Source organism: Cottoperca gobio, chromosome 8 (assembly GCF_900634415.1).
Source record: "Cottoperca gobio chromosome 8, fCotGob3.1, whole genome shotgun sequence".
Taxonomy (NCBI): Eukaryota; Metazoa; Chordata; class Actinopteri; order Perciformes; family Bovichtidae; genus Cottoperca; species Cottoperca gobio.
The window spans coordinates 3,762,248-3,778,138 of NC_041362.1; the positions used below are offsets into that span (position 1 = coordinate 3,762,248).

General features: G+C 45.2%; 1 protein-coding gene across 1 annotated transcript; it reads left to right on the forward strand.

Annotated features, from left to right (window-relative positions):
- Positions 1 to 3,178: 3,178 nt before the first annotated feature.
- Positions 3,179 to 14,142, forward strand: stk17al (serine/threonine kinase 17a like). Its single transcript, XM_029438297.1, has 7 exons — positions 3,179 to 3,510; positions 6,709 to 6,921; positions 10,255 to 10,399; positions 10,971 to 11,097; positions 11,198 to 11,246; positions 11,542 to 11,721; positions 12,454 to 14,142. The coding sequence occupies exons 1-7, from the start codon at positions 3,398 to 3,400 to the stop codon at positions 12,737 to 12,739; spliced, it is 1,113 nt and encodes a 370-aa protein (XP_029294157.1). The 5' UTR covers positions 3,179 to 3,397; the 3' UTR covers positions 12,740 to 14,142.
- Positions 14,143 to 15,891: the final 1,749 nt, after the last annotated feature.

Sequence of the window (15,891 nt, forward strand, 5' to 3'; positions counted from 1 at the left end):
TAGAATCCTCTTTCGGCATAAACAATGGTTTACGACCAAGAACCATAAACAGAGAATTTAGACAGCTTGCAATCATGTTCTGTGAGGATTCAGCATTTTGCAATTTTGCAGATGTAGTCTTGTTAACACGGCAAAAAGCCTTTTTCATTCTCACGATATGTTGCTTGTATGAAAGCTGCCATCAGCTGTTCTCATTGAGAGACGGAGGTAAACAAGGGAAGCCAGGGAGAAACAACTCAGATTTAAAAACATCAGAGAGAGCTGTTTCAATTCAAAACATCTTCTAGCAACGACACCTCATCAGTCAGACATTCGCTGGTGCCCGATGATGAACTGCTTCCTCAATCATACCTCCTCCGTGTTGTACACGAGGGATGGAGGCAGGTCATTGTGGTCTTTCAAACAGAAAGGAAAAGTCTGGGACGTTATCAGGGGAGGACATCTTTACATAACGGCATTGGGCCTCCGAGCAGACTCATAAAGGAACAGCAGCAAATTTAACAGCCGGGTGTCACAAAGTCACGGAAAAAGAACACTTACATAATGAGACCCTTCCCCCCCCCCGCTCTCTTTTTACACACCCATGGGCGACAGAAAACGAGAGAAAAGAAAGGACATCTTTGAAAATGTGGACAAAAGACTTCCTGTGTCCAACACATTTACCTTAGGGAGTCACAAGAGAGCGTAATAGTGTACACTCACCCTGATCACTGCTGCTTGTGTCCCTCCACCTTCAACCTTTAACATCCTTTTGGCTCTTTAACTTTTACGAAGAGCGTATGAACGTCTGCACACTTCACTATATATATAAATACAAACTCAGGCAAACATAATCACATACCCCTGTGTACCCCATCAAAATCCCTCTTCCATCAATCAGATCCGTATCTTGGACACTTTCTTGGACTGGACCCAGACGCTGATCTACAGCCGGGGTCTAAAATGCTGAGCTGCGTTTTCTGACCCAGTCATGACAAGGACTATTTGTTCGGAAAGTGTTCTCCGGGTCACGGCTGAACTTCTCATATTTATGTTAGCTAAACTGCAGACTGGCAGGCTAATTCGCTGGTATGTGTTTTCATTAGGTCTCTGGGGCCGGGTAGCGCTCCCTCACTAACGTGGCTCCTTTGAACTCTGACCCCGGCTTTAATGGGAAGGCTGGCAGAGAAAGAGGGTCAAGGCTTCAGACTGGGCTCACTTAGACTTAAGGTAACAATTTGAGGAGGCGTAACAGGTTATGTAACCTTGTCACTAGACACTAATGACTCGACAGGGCCGGAGGAATGTCCACTCTCAATAGGTCTCTTTTACATCAGTTGATGTTTGTGGCAACAGAATTAGCTTTGGTATGGTAAGATTGGACAAATCCTGCTCTGTGTGCTAGATAACAGCGATGTAGGGCATGTGACAAACCCAAAGCAACGCAGCCATGAGCCATAAAACCAGTACAGAGGGACCTGTCATCCTTTCTTTTCCCCGAGGTAGCACAAACGCTCATGTCCTCATTTAGAAACATGAAGAATACCGACTGGTATGAGTCTCTCCCTTCTTCAGGAAAACGATGTGGCCACTTTTATGATGGCAAGAGTGCTAAAACAATAAGTTTACCATCTATAAAGCTGCTTAAAAGGTTTTATAAAGGGCATTCAACTATTTACAATGTAAAGATATAGTGGAGTAATGTCGTCCTGAGGGAAAAAGTGAAGTCATACTCCATCTGTGGGTGTTGTTTACATACCCGTGCCGGCTGTTTGTGCATGTGAGTGCATGTGTGTGGCTAGCTAATGATCACCATTCTGCACTGTGCTCATACCGTGTATAAGCTGCATACCGAACACTAAGATGGCACCAAGTCACTTTTCTCAACTCAAGAAAAGTTTTATGAGTCATAATTGAGTTTGTTTGCAGTTCGACGTGTCCTGTCGACAGTCTCTTTTACAATGGTGGCCTAAGGAGACAATGCTTTTTGGTCCTCAACTTTTTTCTTGGAAATATTTTCCTTGTTAGCACCATTAGCTGCTAGCCATCGCCATGTTGAAAGCTTTGTGGAGGCAATCCTTCAATCATATGATATTATCTCCTTTACACGAGGTGTACAACTGAGGCCTGAAAACCACAGCTTCCTCCAGCACTTCCTGCATTGTCTAGGACTGACTCTCAGCTGGGGAGGATTCGGTGTGTGTGTGTGTGTGTGTGTGTGTGTGCTGCTCTGTTTGCTTGGGGTCATCCCAGGCCTCGGTCTTTCTAACAGATTCACAGTTTCACAGTTTTAGCATCAGCAGGTCTCTGAAGCTTAGGTGACACATTCTCAATGCAGTCAGGTCATCGCCCACTCGGCTGCAGGACATAAACACCAATCACTTTACTGATTAGAATATTATATAACAGAATAATGACCTCATGATCATCACGGGCAGTTCCCTCAAACCTTCCAAGAGGCTTCGGTGGTGCCACGCATGCTGATGAGCTGTCTAATGGGATGTTTTGAATTCTTCTTCAATGACATGTAGGTTCAATGGGCAGAAAAACAACTCTCCCACAGATAAGGAAACAAAAAGCTGAGCTGAAAGCCCCAAGGGCAGCTTCACATTCATGGCTGAGCATTAGTGTGAGAAAAAGTCTCACCTGTAGAACAGCCGAGCCCCGACAGCAAGACACATACCAACTATAACAAACAGGCCGGAAATGTTTGTGAGCGTGTGCATGTGTTTGTGTTTGAGTAGAAACGTGATGCATTTTGTTTTGCCTTATGTGTTTTCGTAGGAGTACATAGGGCTAGAAGTAGGGGGGGGGGGGGGAATAGTTAATAAAGTGATCATTTTAGTTATTGATTAGACCTAGCAAACACATTTGAACTCTTTGCCTACCTTATTTAGTTAAAGCTCACCAGTTAAAGTGATACATAATCACTATTAGACTTCTGTAAATCAAAAGGGGATACAGAGCAACAGTCCTTTATGTTGATATGTTTAATATCTACCATCTTCATGGGAACTTTTCAACTGAAACTAATGATAAAAACTTTTGTTTATGTTTGTGTACCTACACCAATAAGCTCCTGTCACTTGATTTCACCACTTTGCCTCCTCCTCTTCGGCACACTCATTGGCTTCTCTGCTGCGGAGCGTCAGCGCAGGGGGGCCGGCCCCGACGAGGAGTTTATTGTGGGGAATGTGTAGTAGCACTCAGACTAATTTACCGCACCGACTGTGCAGCCACACTCCCGCAGGGCGTCATCCTCTTGTTTTGGGACGCGCGTACTGGATTATCTGCCGGTGGTTTTGACACAGCTGCTGTGCGACTCCTTTTATCATGCGAGTGTTTACTTGAGAAAGTCCTCTTGTTGTGTGTTTGTTCCTGGTGGAAGAAGATCGTTTCAATTCAAGCTTCGGCGTCAATGCCAGATTCAGCGAAGATGAGCAAAAACGGAATGTTGACAACAATCCACACGCGGATAAGATCTGACCCGTTCACAGCCAATTACGAGCTGGTCGGCAGAGAACTGGGCAGGTGAGTTTGTTCTGGAAAAAACTGTGTGCTGATTTTGTTCATGTTGCTGGCGAGATGGAATTTGCAAGAATATCTTGAGTTTATGTAAATCTGGTAATCGTATTTTATTTCAAATAAGATCTCTGCACGTGTTAATGGGACGCGTGTTAATTGCCAATCGTGCATTCCATCCCGGAGAAAGGTGCAGATGGAAACGCGCTTTGGCACGCGCAATGGTAATGCGTCTTGAGTGAAGGCTTCTGAAAAGTTTTAAAGATCATTTCGATTAGAAAACAAGGTGGACAGATGAGCTTTAAAGTTCTGTAAGATGAGGAGGGATTTAATTAAAGCAAACCTCCGCACGTCCACACACTGCTCTTATAAATCTGACATCTCAGGGATTTAAATGTGATATTTTAATCTGGGTTTTAACTCCATAACCTGTGTTATATTTTCTGTCGATGGCCACTTATGTGATCTAGTACTGTAGTGTAGGAGGAGGTGGAAATGTAAACTTCCTCACATGTCTTGAGCTGAATTTATAAGTGTGTCATATTATTAATCTGTCACTAAACATACAACAAGGCCAATAAAAGAACAGCAAATACAAAGTGGCCCATACAATTCGTATGTATTTTTAATTCAAATCCAAACTCATCTGGTGCTCTCTTGTCTCATCCTTGTTTTCCAAGCCATCTACCATCAGACACTTTTCTGTATCGCTCCTCAGCTAAATGCATTTTATGGGTCACACGCTCTAATGTGCACATTCCACCAGTAGCCTATTTAAGTGGGGATTCCCCAATGTCCCAGACAATAATGACTTTCCTTAAAAAGCATTCTGAATTAACACAAGGAGCCGGCGGTCGAGTCCTTGGGTTTCACTTAACTCGACAGCTGTTTGTCGCCAATTCTGCATCTGTCTCTGTGACTCCAATACATTTTCCCTGTACGTTAGTTCGCTCCTCTGCAGAGAGCGATGGGACAGCCTAAATAAAGAGTCAGTTGGTAGCAGCTAGTTTTCCTTGTCAGACACCATGGGACATCCTGGGACAGCAGCCAGGACCTATGGTGTGTGTGTGGGGCTCTAAATGCCCCCTCTCACCCTCAACCCTTCATCCTCTTTTCCTCCTCTTCCCATGACTCCGACCCAACAACATCCTGAGAACAGGCCTCATAATCGCATTAAGTGCAGGAATGTATGCCTGCAGATCAGCTATGCAGTCTGTACATTAAGAGGGATGTTGACCATATTTGTAGGTGCCGGTGTTGAATTCTTCCGCCAGAGGCCTCTTTAGCAATTAGACTCATTGGCCTTATTTTCAAAAACCTTTTCATCATCAAGCCTTGCATCATGAGTTGTAGTGCAGAAAGAGGAACTCGTATGAGAGCTGTCATTTCTCATCGCACTTCAGACATGAGTCAGTGCCCCGCTGAGGGAAACAGAATGCAGACTCCACAGGAAACCGACTTCTCAATCAAATGATCACCATCTCCAGTTCTGGAGATGAGTTGGTTTTGTGTGTCACAGTTGATGACAGACTGGTTTCAGACACATTCTACCCAAGATCACCTGCAAATGCCAGGGACAGGATGTAGTACTCGTTAGCGTTAGCGTTAGCGTCAGCGTGAGGTTGAGTCTTTCTACAGTAACACAGCTGTGTGTTTTTAATATAATATATGTTAGAATATTATATTCAACTCTGTGACGTGGAGTGTGAACGTAGCCAGCTGGAAGATGGCCATGTTCAGTAACCTCTGACCTGTCCTCAGGGCTCCCGTTGCTCCTTTTGCGCGTCCAGCGGTCATTCCCTTTCACTCCATATGTAGTTCCCAGCCCACAAGCGAGCTGCTCTGAACTTGGCTAATTAAGGATGAAAAGGCTCTGACGTGTTTTGCCTTTTCACTCTGAACAATGAGTCGTCACCATTCTGCGAGACTGGGTGGTGGGGGGGAAGGAACAGTCGTCACAGCAGCCAAAACAGAACCAAGCTCTGGCCAGAACAGTTGCTGTTTTTGGTCTCCGGCACAGCGGGCTTGGAGTAACGCTGTGTGGGAAAATGACTGGTCCCATGCTGACTCGACCTCTCTGACTTAGCCACTTCATTTACATTCTGCCCAGTTCACAGTCATCCGTTCATCCTTCCCCAACCCCACTGCGGCGTCTCTGTATTGTGCAGCTCATTGAAACATCGAGATGTTATTTGGACGTAGATGCTGTGGTTACAGGCTCCATTTTAACTTGCTGCTTAGGCTCCAACCTGACTGTAACAGCAGTGACCCCCCCCCCCCCTGCCTGACCGCGCGGTCTGGTGGGTGGTCCTGCTCTCGGCGCTGCTGTATCAGCCGACTGGTCAGCTTTTGTACGATTCTCAAAAGAGACGCAGGGTCTGTCCGAGTGGCTGGGCGGAGGTGTCAACACAATCCCATTTGTCCCTGCTGCTGTCAGCTGTGAAGAAAGGGAAGAGGACAAGGCCTCATTATCAGCCTGGGAGGGGCGGCTGGTGATTGTGGTCACTTTGACACAAGAGGCAATTCTGCACACATCGGACATCCTGCCCACACCCACGGCTGACCCTTAGCGCCTCTTATGTATCCATCAATGTATATGCAGCAAAAGTAATGGGAGTGACGATGTTTTAAATGTTCTCTTTTTTTTTTTTATCTCACGTTTTACCAGCGACCTCGCACAACCGAGCTGTTGCATCTCTTTGTTTTTGCTTGACCTCAGCCTTATCATGTCCCTGCCCACTATTTAGCAGCTCTTGCCAAAACTGTCAGCCTTATCTGCCTCATGTCAGACTCTCCTGAAGGCTAGAGGAAGAGGAGGAGGAGAAGGAGGGAAATCTCTAATGACGCCTCCTCCTCTGTAGTTTCAAATGATGCAGATGAACCTTCTTATCTCTGAACTGTTCTTTAACCTCGCCTGCAGTGTTGCACTCGTGGCCGGTTGGCGGGTTGTTCCACATGCCTTGCACTGTAATCTAGGTTTTGCCTCATAGCAGTTTAACTGTCATAAGTATGTCCAGTAATTTTAGCCTTTCATTGGCTGCAGTTTCAATGACCTAAATGTAATCCAGTGGTCCCATTGGTTACGGCGATGTAGAACAGAACCATCTCTAAACCAAATATATTTGAAAAGCCAGTAATGTGGTTGTGATTATTCTGTCTCCTCACTAATCACTCGCTCGCTCTCTCCCCCCTCTTTTTGTATCCCAGGGGAAAGTTTGCGGTGGTAAAAAAGTGCATCGAGAAGGCAACGGGGAAGCCGTGCGCTGCCAAGTTCCTGCGAAAGCGACGGAAGGGCGAGGACTGCCGCATGGACATCTTAAACGAGATCTCCGTGCTGGAGTCGGCCAAAGCAAACCCCTACGTGGTGGCGCTGCATGAGGTCTACGAGACCAACAATGAAATCATCCTCGTTCTGGAGTGGTAAGACGACACTGTGCACATCACACAACACTGAGGAATAAGACGCAGCCTTGTCTGTCACCCTGGAGTTTGTTTGCTCACGCCCTTGCACCGCTGCTGATCTGAGGGGAAAAGTGTTGGCGGTAATCTAAATGGCCTTTTAAACTTTCCTCACTTGTCAGTGTTTGAGCCATGCCAGGAAAACTGTGGATACAATGATTAGGCCCCTCAATCATTAGGTAGATGAAGATCCTTTAATCATCACTCCCTGAAAACTTTCCACGAGTTGAGGTTTCCTGCTACAGAATGTCTGAGGGATTTGAGGACACCAAACTGGCTCCTAGAAAACTCCCTCACATATTTGTTCAGTTCTACTTAATAAGCGATACGGTTTGATCCAATCGTCCATGCACGTCACGCAACATCCTGTTCTGTGCATGACGAGAATTGCTTTTGGTGTTTGTGAATGTGAATTCTCAGCTTTTATCTAGACGTGTGATCTGTGAGAAACAACAACCGTCCTGGCTTCGAGTTACTTGGTGGTTTGCTGAGGGTACAGCTGCAAGTCACTCAAGTGTTTCTCACCTCAAAAAAAAAAAACACACACGTGTGAAATGCACTGTTGTGACATGAACTCAGCCTTAAATGGAAATGTTCTGTCTCTCTGTGGTTAGCTGCGAGCTTCATCGTAGCACGACACCTCGGCTTTTCTTGTCAAACCGAAATAGCTGTCAGGAACCGTCACTTCAAATACCAACATGGCACTTTTGTGAAAATAACCATTTTGAGGTACAAATGAGTCAGTGACACTCCACTGTGGGAACAGACTGCTCAGACTCTACCTGCAGGTGAGGTTGCTCAAGCTGAGACAAGCTGCTGGTTCAGTGACCCGGCAAGGTCACCCCAGCTGCCTGGCTCTGGTCGGGGTGTTAAAGGACATGATGCATATCCAGTAAGTGTTCTCTGACTGCTCTAATGACGGTGTCTAATTAGGATTAGGTAAGGACACTTAGCATCTTAATGACCTCGCTCGTCTCATTACAGGGAGATAACGCGGGGCAATTAAGCTTGAACCACGTTCCCCTGTTCCTGAACTGCTGGCTGCCCGGGCAGGAGGCCCTCCCCTCCTCGGTCCGCGGTAGTCATCCCCATCCCAGACATGGAATGCCTCCGCAGAACAAAAGTCTCTCTGTGGGGGGAGGGGGGGGGGGCTGTGTTTGACCTCTGACTGAAGTGTGAAAAGGGAAGTAACACCACAGTTCACCCCTGCATGCCTGCAGAGAAAACATAGCAGGAGGTCAGTCGGCACTGGTCCACAGTTCCTCTTCGGCTTCCAAACGGAGCTGCACGTGAGAGCGAAAGATCAAGCAGCCCCGCACACGCACAATATTTGAGCACTTAAAGAGCTCCGCTTTTAAACGTCAGCGTCTTGCCTTTGTTATTATTACTCTGTACGTTTTCCCTGAAAGCTGCAAAAAGCACTCGCAGTGAGACCGAAATACTGCAGTCTTCAAACTGTCTGACCTCAGCTTGAGTTTCAAGAATTGCAAACCATTTTCCATTTCCTGTGGGTTTAAATGTAAGCAGCAAGCAAAGGCAAAAGTAGCACACGCCGCCATGCTGGTACGAAGTGTTGTGAACAGAGACATGGCAGCGAGAAGTTGAAGTCTAATCATCTCTGAGATCTCCAGCATACGTCGGTACCAACCCTCGTCTTTCATAACGTTCATGTGATTTCCCCTCATGCTGGTCTGTCCACACTCCTAATGGCATCTTTTAAAAGAATAAATCTTTTTGCTTTAATGATATAAACCCCTCTCTGTGGGATGACTTTATTTCATTTAAGGAATTCAATTTAAGATTTTTCCTTTCCCCCCCGTTTCTAACCGCCCTTGTGCAGAAAGCATATCCATGTTTATTTCCTTGCCTTTTAGCATACAGTGATCTAGAGCACTACAGATGTCTCCTGCACACTGAAGTAGCATGTACATCAACTCTCTTGAAAGGAGGCAGAGCGCGGACACAATATTTAGACGTCAGGGGAAGTATCGCATCCTTGGCCAGAAGGTGTGCAGTCGGTTGATTAATTTGAATCCTCTCCGGCGCTCTGCTGACATCTTAATTGAAACACTTCGTCATGTCAAGCATTTAATTGTTTCGACAGCGACGGTAATAGTTCATTTCCGTGTTAAGTTGACGGAAGTTAATTCTCAATGTAGCACCAATTATTTGTCTATTTCCGTTTTTAACAACAAGATCAAAAGCACTCGTCTGTCTTTCATTTCTTCTCCAAAATGAAAACACAGGCAGACTTGCATTTAAAATGCATGTGCCATGTAAACAGGTTGTGTGCAGTTTCATTGTGTGTCTCCACTTGCTTTCATGTCTGCAACAAGCGGAAGGGGGGGGGGTTATTAGTATTAGGTGCTGGGACCGAGAAGACCGATGACGGAAATCCTCAAAACACGGGTGTTATTTCCACAGCTGAGGATAGTGAAGAGTTCAGGGTTAGGAAGCTAACGGTGGATTGCGCAGTGCAGGTTATGTAACAGTTGTGCCCCGAGACCTGGTCACAAAGCAATGTGTGCCACTTAAACCCCCCCACACACACATGGTTCTAATTTCTTTTGGGTGAACTGTCAGCTGCAGGCATTGATCTGACTGATGGAGCGTCCAACGTAAATCCAGCATGTCTCCACTTTATCGTTGTTGCACAAGTGCTGCAAGAGCGGGCATGAGTCTCCTACAAAAATGTGAGAAGTCACCATTTGAGTCGTCTAATTAATAAATTCCAAAAAAGGTTAATCCCTAACGTGTAACTTGTTTTGCAGGCTGAGGCTCATATCTAGAACCTGACACTCCTCTCCTGCTAATTTATATCTTAAGATTCCTTTCTATCTAAAGAACATGTTTAGGCTTTGATGAATGTTTGCCTCTGTCAACCTGCAGGTTATCACGATGTATAAGGTCTTATCTGAACTTGCTGTGAGCTTTATATAACCGTTCTTATCTGCAGTAATATTCCTGGGAACAGGAAGGTGCATGCAGAGGCAGGAACCTAACAACAGTATATTGATTCATGTTGGACTCCAAGCAGCGTGTAGATGTGGATGAACTTTGTTCCTCCAAGCCAAAGTACTCTAATGAGGAGGCGGGGTGTTACGCAATATTAAAGAAATTGGAAAATGACTTTGCTTTGTTAACTAATTGCAATAATAAGACGGGTTGTAATTGTCAACGTGTGTGATTCAAATTGAGAGGAAGGATGTATTTGTACAGTTTAAGTATTAAATTAAACTCCACTGGGTGGCTGCACAGTTCCCCTCATCTTATCCTTGTTTGTTTTCCTTCCAGCGCCGCCGGTGGTGAAATCTTCAACCAATGTGTTGCTGATAACGACGACGCCTTCACAGAGAATGATGTGATCCGGCTGGCCAAGCAGATCCTGAATGGAGTGGCCTTCCTGCATCGGAACAATGTGGTGCATCTGGATCTGAAAGTGAGCACACTGAAAGATCATGTGACCGTATAGGACAGTCTATTCCCTCGAGTGGCAGACTAAAGGGAGATATGATTTCTGTTATGCAACCACAGTGTCACAACCCTGTTCCCACGAGGAATCAGTCGGTAAAGGATTGAGCGATCGTGTTTTCCTTAATGGCCGCTGAGGCCTCAAGGCAGTCAACATCGAGGTTTTCTTTCTACCTACACATCTCTCTAACCAAGTATCTGGGTTCCTTTTTTAAAAGTGAATACAAAGAATCACATTCTCAAAGACTTGCCAGTGATCCAAACAGTGTTGGGATTTCACCACAGTCCTACGTACGCTCAACACACAAACCATTAAGCACAACGCCAGTGGTTGGCAGGTATATCCTACCTGTTGTCGGTCTCATCTGATTGGCTTATGATCTCAGAGGAGCTGCTTGAACCAGACTAAAAGTCCTCCTGGAAGCAGCTACCTCCACTGTTTTGACTCATTCACACTGCCGTGTAATTATTGACCTCACATGTCAGACCTCAGGCTTCTTAAATAACCGTTATGTCATCTGTGTGTGCGTCCTCTGCAGCCCCAGAACATCTTGCTGACCTGTGCCAGACCTCTGGGGGACATTCGCATTGTGGACTTTGGCTTGTCCAGACGCATGGACAAAATCACAGAAGTCAGGGAGATCCTGGGCACACCGGAGTATGTTGGTGAGTCCTGCATTCAGACCCTAAATACCCAGAATCCCCTGTCTTTTCAATGCCAGTGCCATTTATCATGACTAATTGTGGCCATGTGTTTCTCCTGCAGCACCAGAGATCTTGAACTATGAACCCATTAGCACTGCGACAGACATGTGGTAAGTGTGCTTAGTGTAGTTAATGTGACTGTATCCACTCAGTCAAATGCAGAACTCTGTTTTACTTCTGAGAATAAAGACATATTCAGACGGGAACATCACCTCCATAACATGCAAAAGACAAGTCTAGACCTTCCACCACAAGATCATCTTTGCTTCATACTTGTAGTTAGTTAATGACTAACCGCAGCACAGTGGAAGACGGCCAAACATATTGTGCTACAGTTGCAAAACAGATTCTGTAATCATCCAAGATTGCCTCATAACCCCGTTCCCTCTCTTCCTGCCTCTCTAGGAGTATTGGGGTCTTGACCTACGTCATGCTAACGGGCGAGTCTCCTTTCCTGGGTGAAGTAAAGCAGGAAACATTCCTCAACATCTCCCAAGTGAACGTGGACTACTCGCAGGACACGTTTGAGGGGATCTCCTCACCCGCTGTTGACTTCATCAAGTCCTTGTTGGTTAAAAACCCCAGGTGAGGCCGTTAGCTATAAAGATGAAGAGATGATCTGATTATGGCTAAAACTAAAAAGTTTCCATCAGCATCACTTTGAGCTGATTTACACACAAAGGATGTGAGTCAGGTTTACAAGTACACGGAAAAACATCTAAATGAGTGCATGTGGTAACGAGCTGTGCGTCACTTCCTTTTTGTCAAACGGTGGTTATGAACTCGCCTCATTTAAAGAGACTTTTTGGGCCGGTATCTTTGTGTTTTGACATCACACCAAGCAGCTTTGTGTGTCACCCTGTTGAAGAAATAAAAGTTAAACTAAGGGGATTTTTAAGGGAAGCTATGTAACTATATTTCTGATGAACTTAACCCTAACCCTAATTCTGATTGAGAGCTCCAACACTGAGCCCGTACTCTTTCACCGCAGTTTGTTGATGAAAAGTAGCAGCAGCCTCTGTCTCGCATCCAGAACCATAATCTCCAGTCAGTATCGTTCATTTGCAGCAGATTACTTGGTCGCGTTGGAAAAAGGGGAAGATTCCTCAGTGTTTGAGTAATCGGCGAGAGATGGAGGGGAAAAAGTCTTGAGAGCTTTTCTTTGTGGTTTTCCAAACCAAATGTTGAAAAAGAAATATGGCCGACGTCTGCGAGGGAACGAATTGAGTGAATCAGAAGATCCAGGCAATTCGTCGGTTATGTAAACTCTTTTGGAATTTCCACTCATCCGCAGTGTTCTTGTGTTTGTGTGCACAGGAAGAGAGCCACGGCAGAAGATTGCCTCAACCACCCCTGGCTGAACTCGCTCCCCCATCCCCACTCCCACCCGCACCTCCACACCAGGTCCTCTTTGGACGAGCCGGAGACGAGCCAGTCTGAGTCGGAGCCTGAGAGCCCGGTTCCCTCCCCCGAGATGGACTTGATCGGGTCGTACCTCGCGTGCCCGAGCCAGGGTGGGCTGAAGGCGGGCCGTGACGCCTTCTCCTTCAGCGAGCCCCCCTTTCCCACGCGGCCTGAGATAAAGCAGGAGCTGATCTGCTGAACGATGTTTCGCAGGTGGAGAGAGACTCCAAACTCGAGGGAATTCAAACTCCACGGGGCAGACGCTGAACGCCAGTGAGCCTGCAGCTTCTTGGTCTTGATCTGACTCGGGGCCATGCTATATGGATGCTGTATGCCTGCTTCTACTGCTGTGATGTCTGTGAGCCTGGGTTGTGTGTGTAGTTTAATACCTCTGCATGTGTTTGAAACACGCTTCTCCGTGCTGATTTATGATTGTATGGAAGGAATGTGAGAGGGATAAAGATGCAGGTGAAAGGAGTGGGAGAAGACACACGAGGAGTTTGTCGCAGGACTGCACTGCTGCCTTAATAGTGACAGGGCTCAGCTTAACACTGGGGCTAGTTCACCCCTGCACGCACACTGGTTTCTCTTTTTACCCAATTAGCCTTTTGAACTGGGTTTCCAAGGAGAGGCAGCCTTGGGAAATGACTTCACTCACTGTGTGCTCTCATCGAAACAAGTTATGCTTCAGCTGACCCAGACATACCTTCAGTGATGAGTTTTGTTGAAGGAAGTAAAGGGTTTTGACAGATGGTTGTGCTTAACAAAAGGTTTAAAGGACAGCACCTACGCTGCAGCGACTGTACCACTGTTTGTGTTTATTTATGAGTGTTCGTTGAACCACTTCACCCCCTTAAATACACAAAGACACGTCAATGCCTGACTTTAAGATGGAAATAGTAGCATTTTTTTTGTTTTTTTAAGGACAATCTTAAGCACTTTTTATTTTGTTATTGACTTCCATGTTATAGTAAGAAACCAAAGGCTATTCAAGCGCAGTCAGCTGTCACAATGTACTGTACATATTAACCATTTTCCACCATCCACTGTTTTTCACCTTTATTCACAAAGTGCCATTTGTTTTGTTCAACCTCACCTCTGTGTTAATATTACTTTTTCCTTTTGTTGGCTCTTGCACAAGTTTTCTTTGTTGTTGTTGTACTTAACTGCGAGGTAGCCACAAGATTTCAGGCTCTTCAAATATCGTGTAAACATCGTGCAAAGAGGGAATGGCAGGGGTTGAAGGCAACAGTTTTGTTATGGTAATTGTGTTTGATGAACAATGACATGGTCAGCTGAAGATATGTATTAATATGTGCAGTTTGCCTTCAAATGCTCGGGAGCAAAGAAATTGGGGAAGAATTTCTCAAAAGTACTGAAATGTATATTGTGAGTTAGTATTAAGTTTAATCTGATACAATTTTGTTTTTTACCAGTGTATGAATGTTAACATCATTATATCATGTCTTATTTTGTACGTTAACTTTTACTTATTCCTGTTTCTGCTCATGGATTTCAGGCAGGTTTGCACTTGTCCTTGTGGACGTTATGTCAAAATGAATAAATGTTGATGGCATGCATTGCAAAATGTAACGACGAAAAGAACTTGTGCATTTTCTATCAAACTCTTCTGCTCGTTTTTTTATAGCAACAATAGCGATGAAATGTTAATATGCAATATCTGAACATAGTTCTGTCAACATCACCAGTGGGACCCACTGATGGCTTCCAGTGTTCAAGTACACTTTACCAACGCAAACAAAACTGAGTGTGCCCACTTAGTAGGATAATGGTATGTTGACCTTTGACCTTTAAAGTGTCTGCTAGCGACCCCTCGCCACAGGTTGCATATTTCTATAAATGGCGAGTAATTTAAGAGCAATATTCCATCCTCAAATAGTTTTATTTGAAAGGTTTTTAGAGGCTTTACTTGGTTAAACTCTAGTATTTCTTAACAAAAAAGCAACAATAGAGAAAAGACAGAGTTTTTAATCATCATGTGACACTTCAGTGTTGATAGTTCACCTGTGTGCGGACCTCATGTGTGGACCAGCTCACTTATGAGCATCTGCTTTCCCTCTCAGCGTTATTCAACTATTAAGAGAAACAGAGAATCATAAAGAGAATAAAAGCCTTCTCTCGGGCAGGTCTTCCAAAACTATCTCACAGACTCTGAACAGGAAATGCCAGCATCCTGTGAAGTAACGCTTCGCACTGTTGTTAAGTCTTGTACACACTGTTATGCTTGTTTACTTGTGTCAGGTTACACAATATCCCTGCCACCAATGTCCTAAATTCTTGCTTTAATGTGCTCTTCCTCTCTCGGGGGTTGGCACTGAGCCAGCCGAGGAGAAAGCGGGGCTCCCTGCAGGGTCCTGCTCCGGTGGCTCTTGGCCGGACCGACCACTTCCCCTAAAGAAAATCCTGCTGCTGCATGGAGCCGAGGAATGCCAGAAATGTTCAGAACTGGCCTCCTTCCTTTTTTTCAAACCTCGTCCTTTAAGCCTCTCTTCTCTCCTTATGGGGTTTTTTGTTCTCAGTGGGAGGTGGGATTGTTTCCACACACACACACATAAACATACGCAGTTATTGAAGTGGTTGATTAAGTGCCTGTTTTTCAGGACTCTCAGGATCAGTCGATGTGACTTAGATATTTAAGGTGACCATTAGAGGATGATTTAAGACAGATGCGGGGCCGTTTGTAAAAGCCCACTTGGCTCCTACAGATCCACACAAATACAAAGAGCAGTCAGCTTACTGTGACATCCAGATAACCTGCTCTCAACAATCTCTGCTGATTGAAACTTAATGGTTTTTGAAGGTTATCTGGCTTTTAAACACCCCAGTGAGGCGCGTTACTCTGTCAAATCCATTTGTCTCTCTTGAGTAAATGTACCAACAGTCCAAACAGATAACATCAATTCAACAAATATAGATTTTTCTCGTACGATACGAAACCCGGTGCCTGACATCTGCTGCGTTGTAAGATGTTTTTGCCGTCGGCGCTCCGCAGGCGTTTCATCTCATGCTAACCAGCCACAGACGAGTCTGTCAGCGCCTCCAGCTGTGACACATTGATCCCTTGAGGTTTGTGAAAGTCCAGAGCCGGGATTTTAAAATGTAAACCTCTTGGGAAGCTGGAGAGGCTACATTCTGCACCGTACAGGTCAAAACGATCAGTTATATAACCAAAGATTGTTTGACAGCCGGGTGAATTTCTTTCACTGTTGCTTTTCCATCTATGTGCCACTGACAGATTAGGAACACGCTACAGAAACGATTCTGTGTTTTTAATCAAATATGTGTTTACGTGAAGCGATTTACGTCAGTGGACGAAGAGAACATGTAAGG

Excerpts from the sequence above, each read along its gene's own strand:
- stk17al (XM_029438297.1), top strand. The coding sequence starts at position 3,398 with ATGCCAGATTCAGCGAAGATGAGCAAAAACGGAATGTTGACAACAATC. Across the intron at positions 11,098-11,197 it reads GGGCACACCGGAGTATGTTG|CACCAGAGATCTTGAACTAT; the intron begins GTGAGTCCTGCA and ends TTTCTCCTGCAG. Across the intron at positions 11,722-12,453 it reads TTGTTGGTTAAAAACCCCAG|GAAGAGAGCCACGGCAGAAG; the intron begins GTGAGGCCGTTA and ends TTGTGTGCACAG.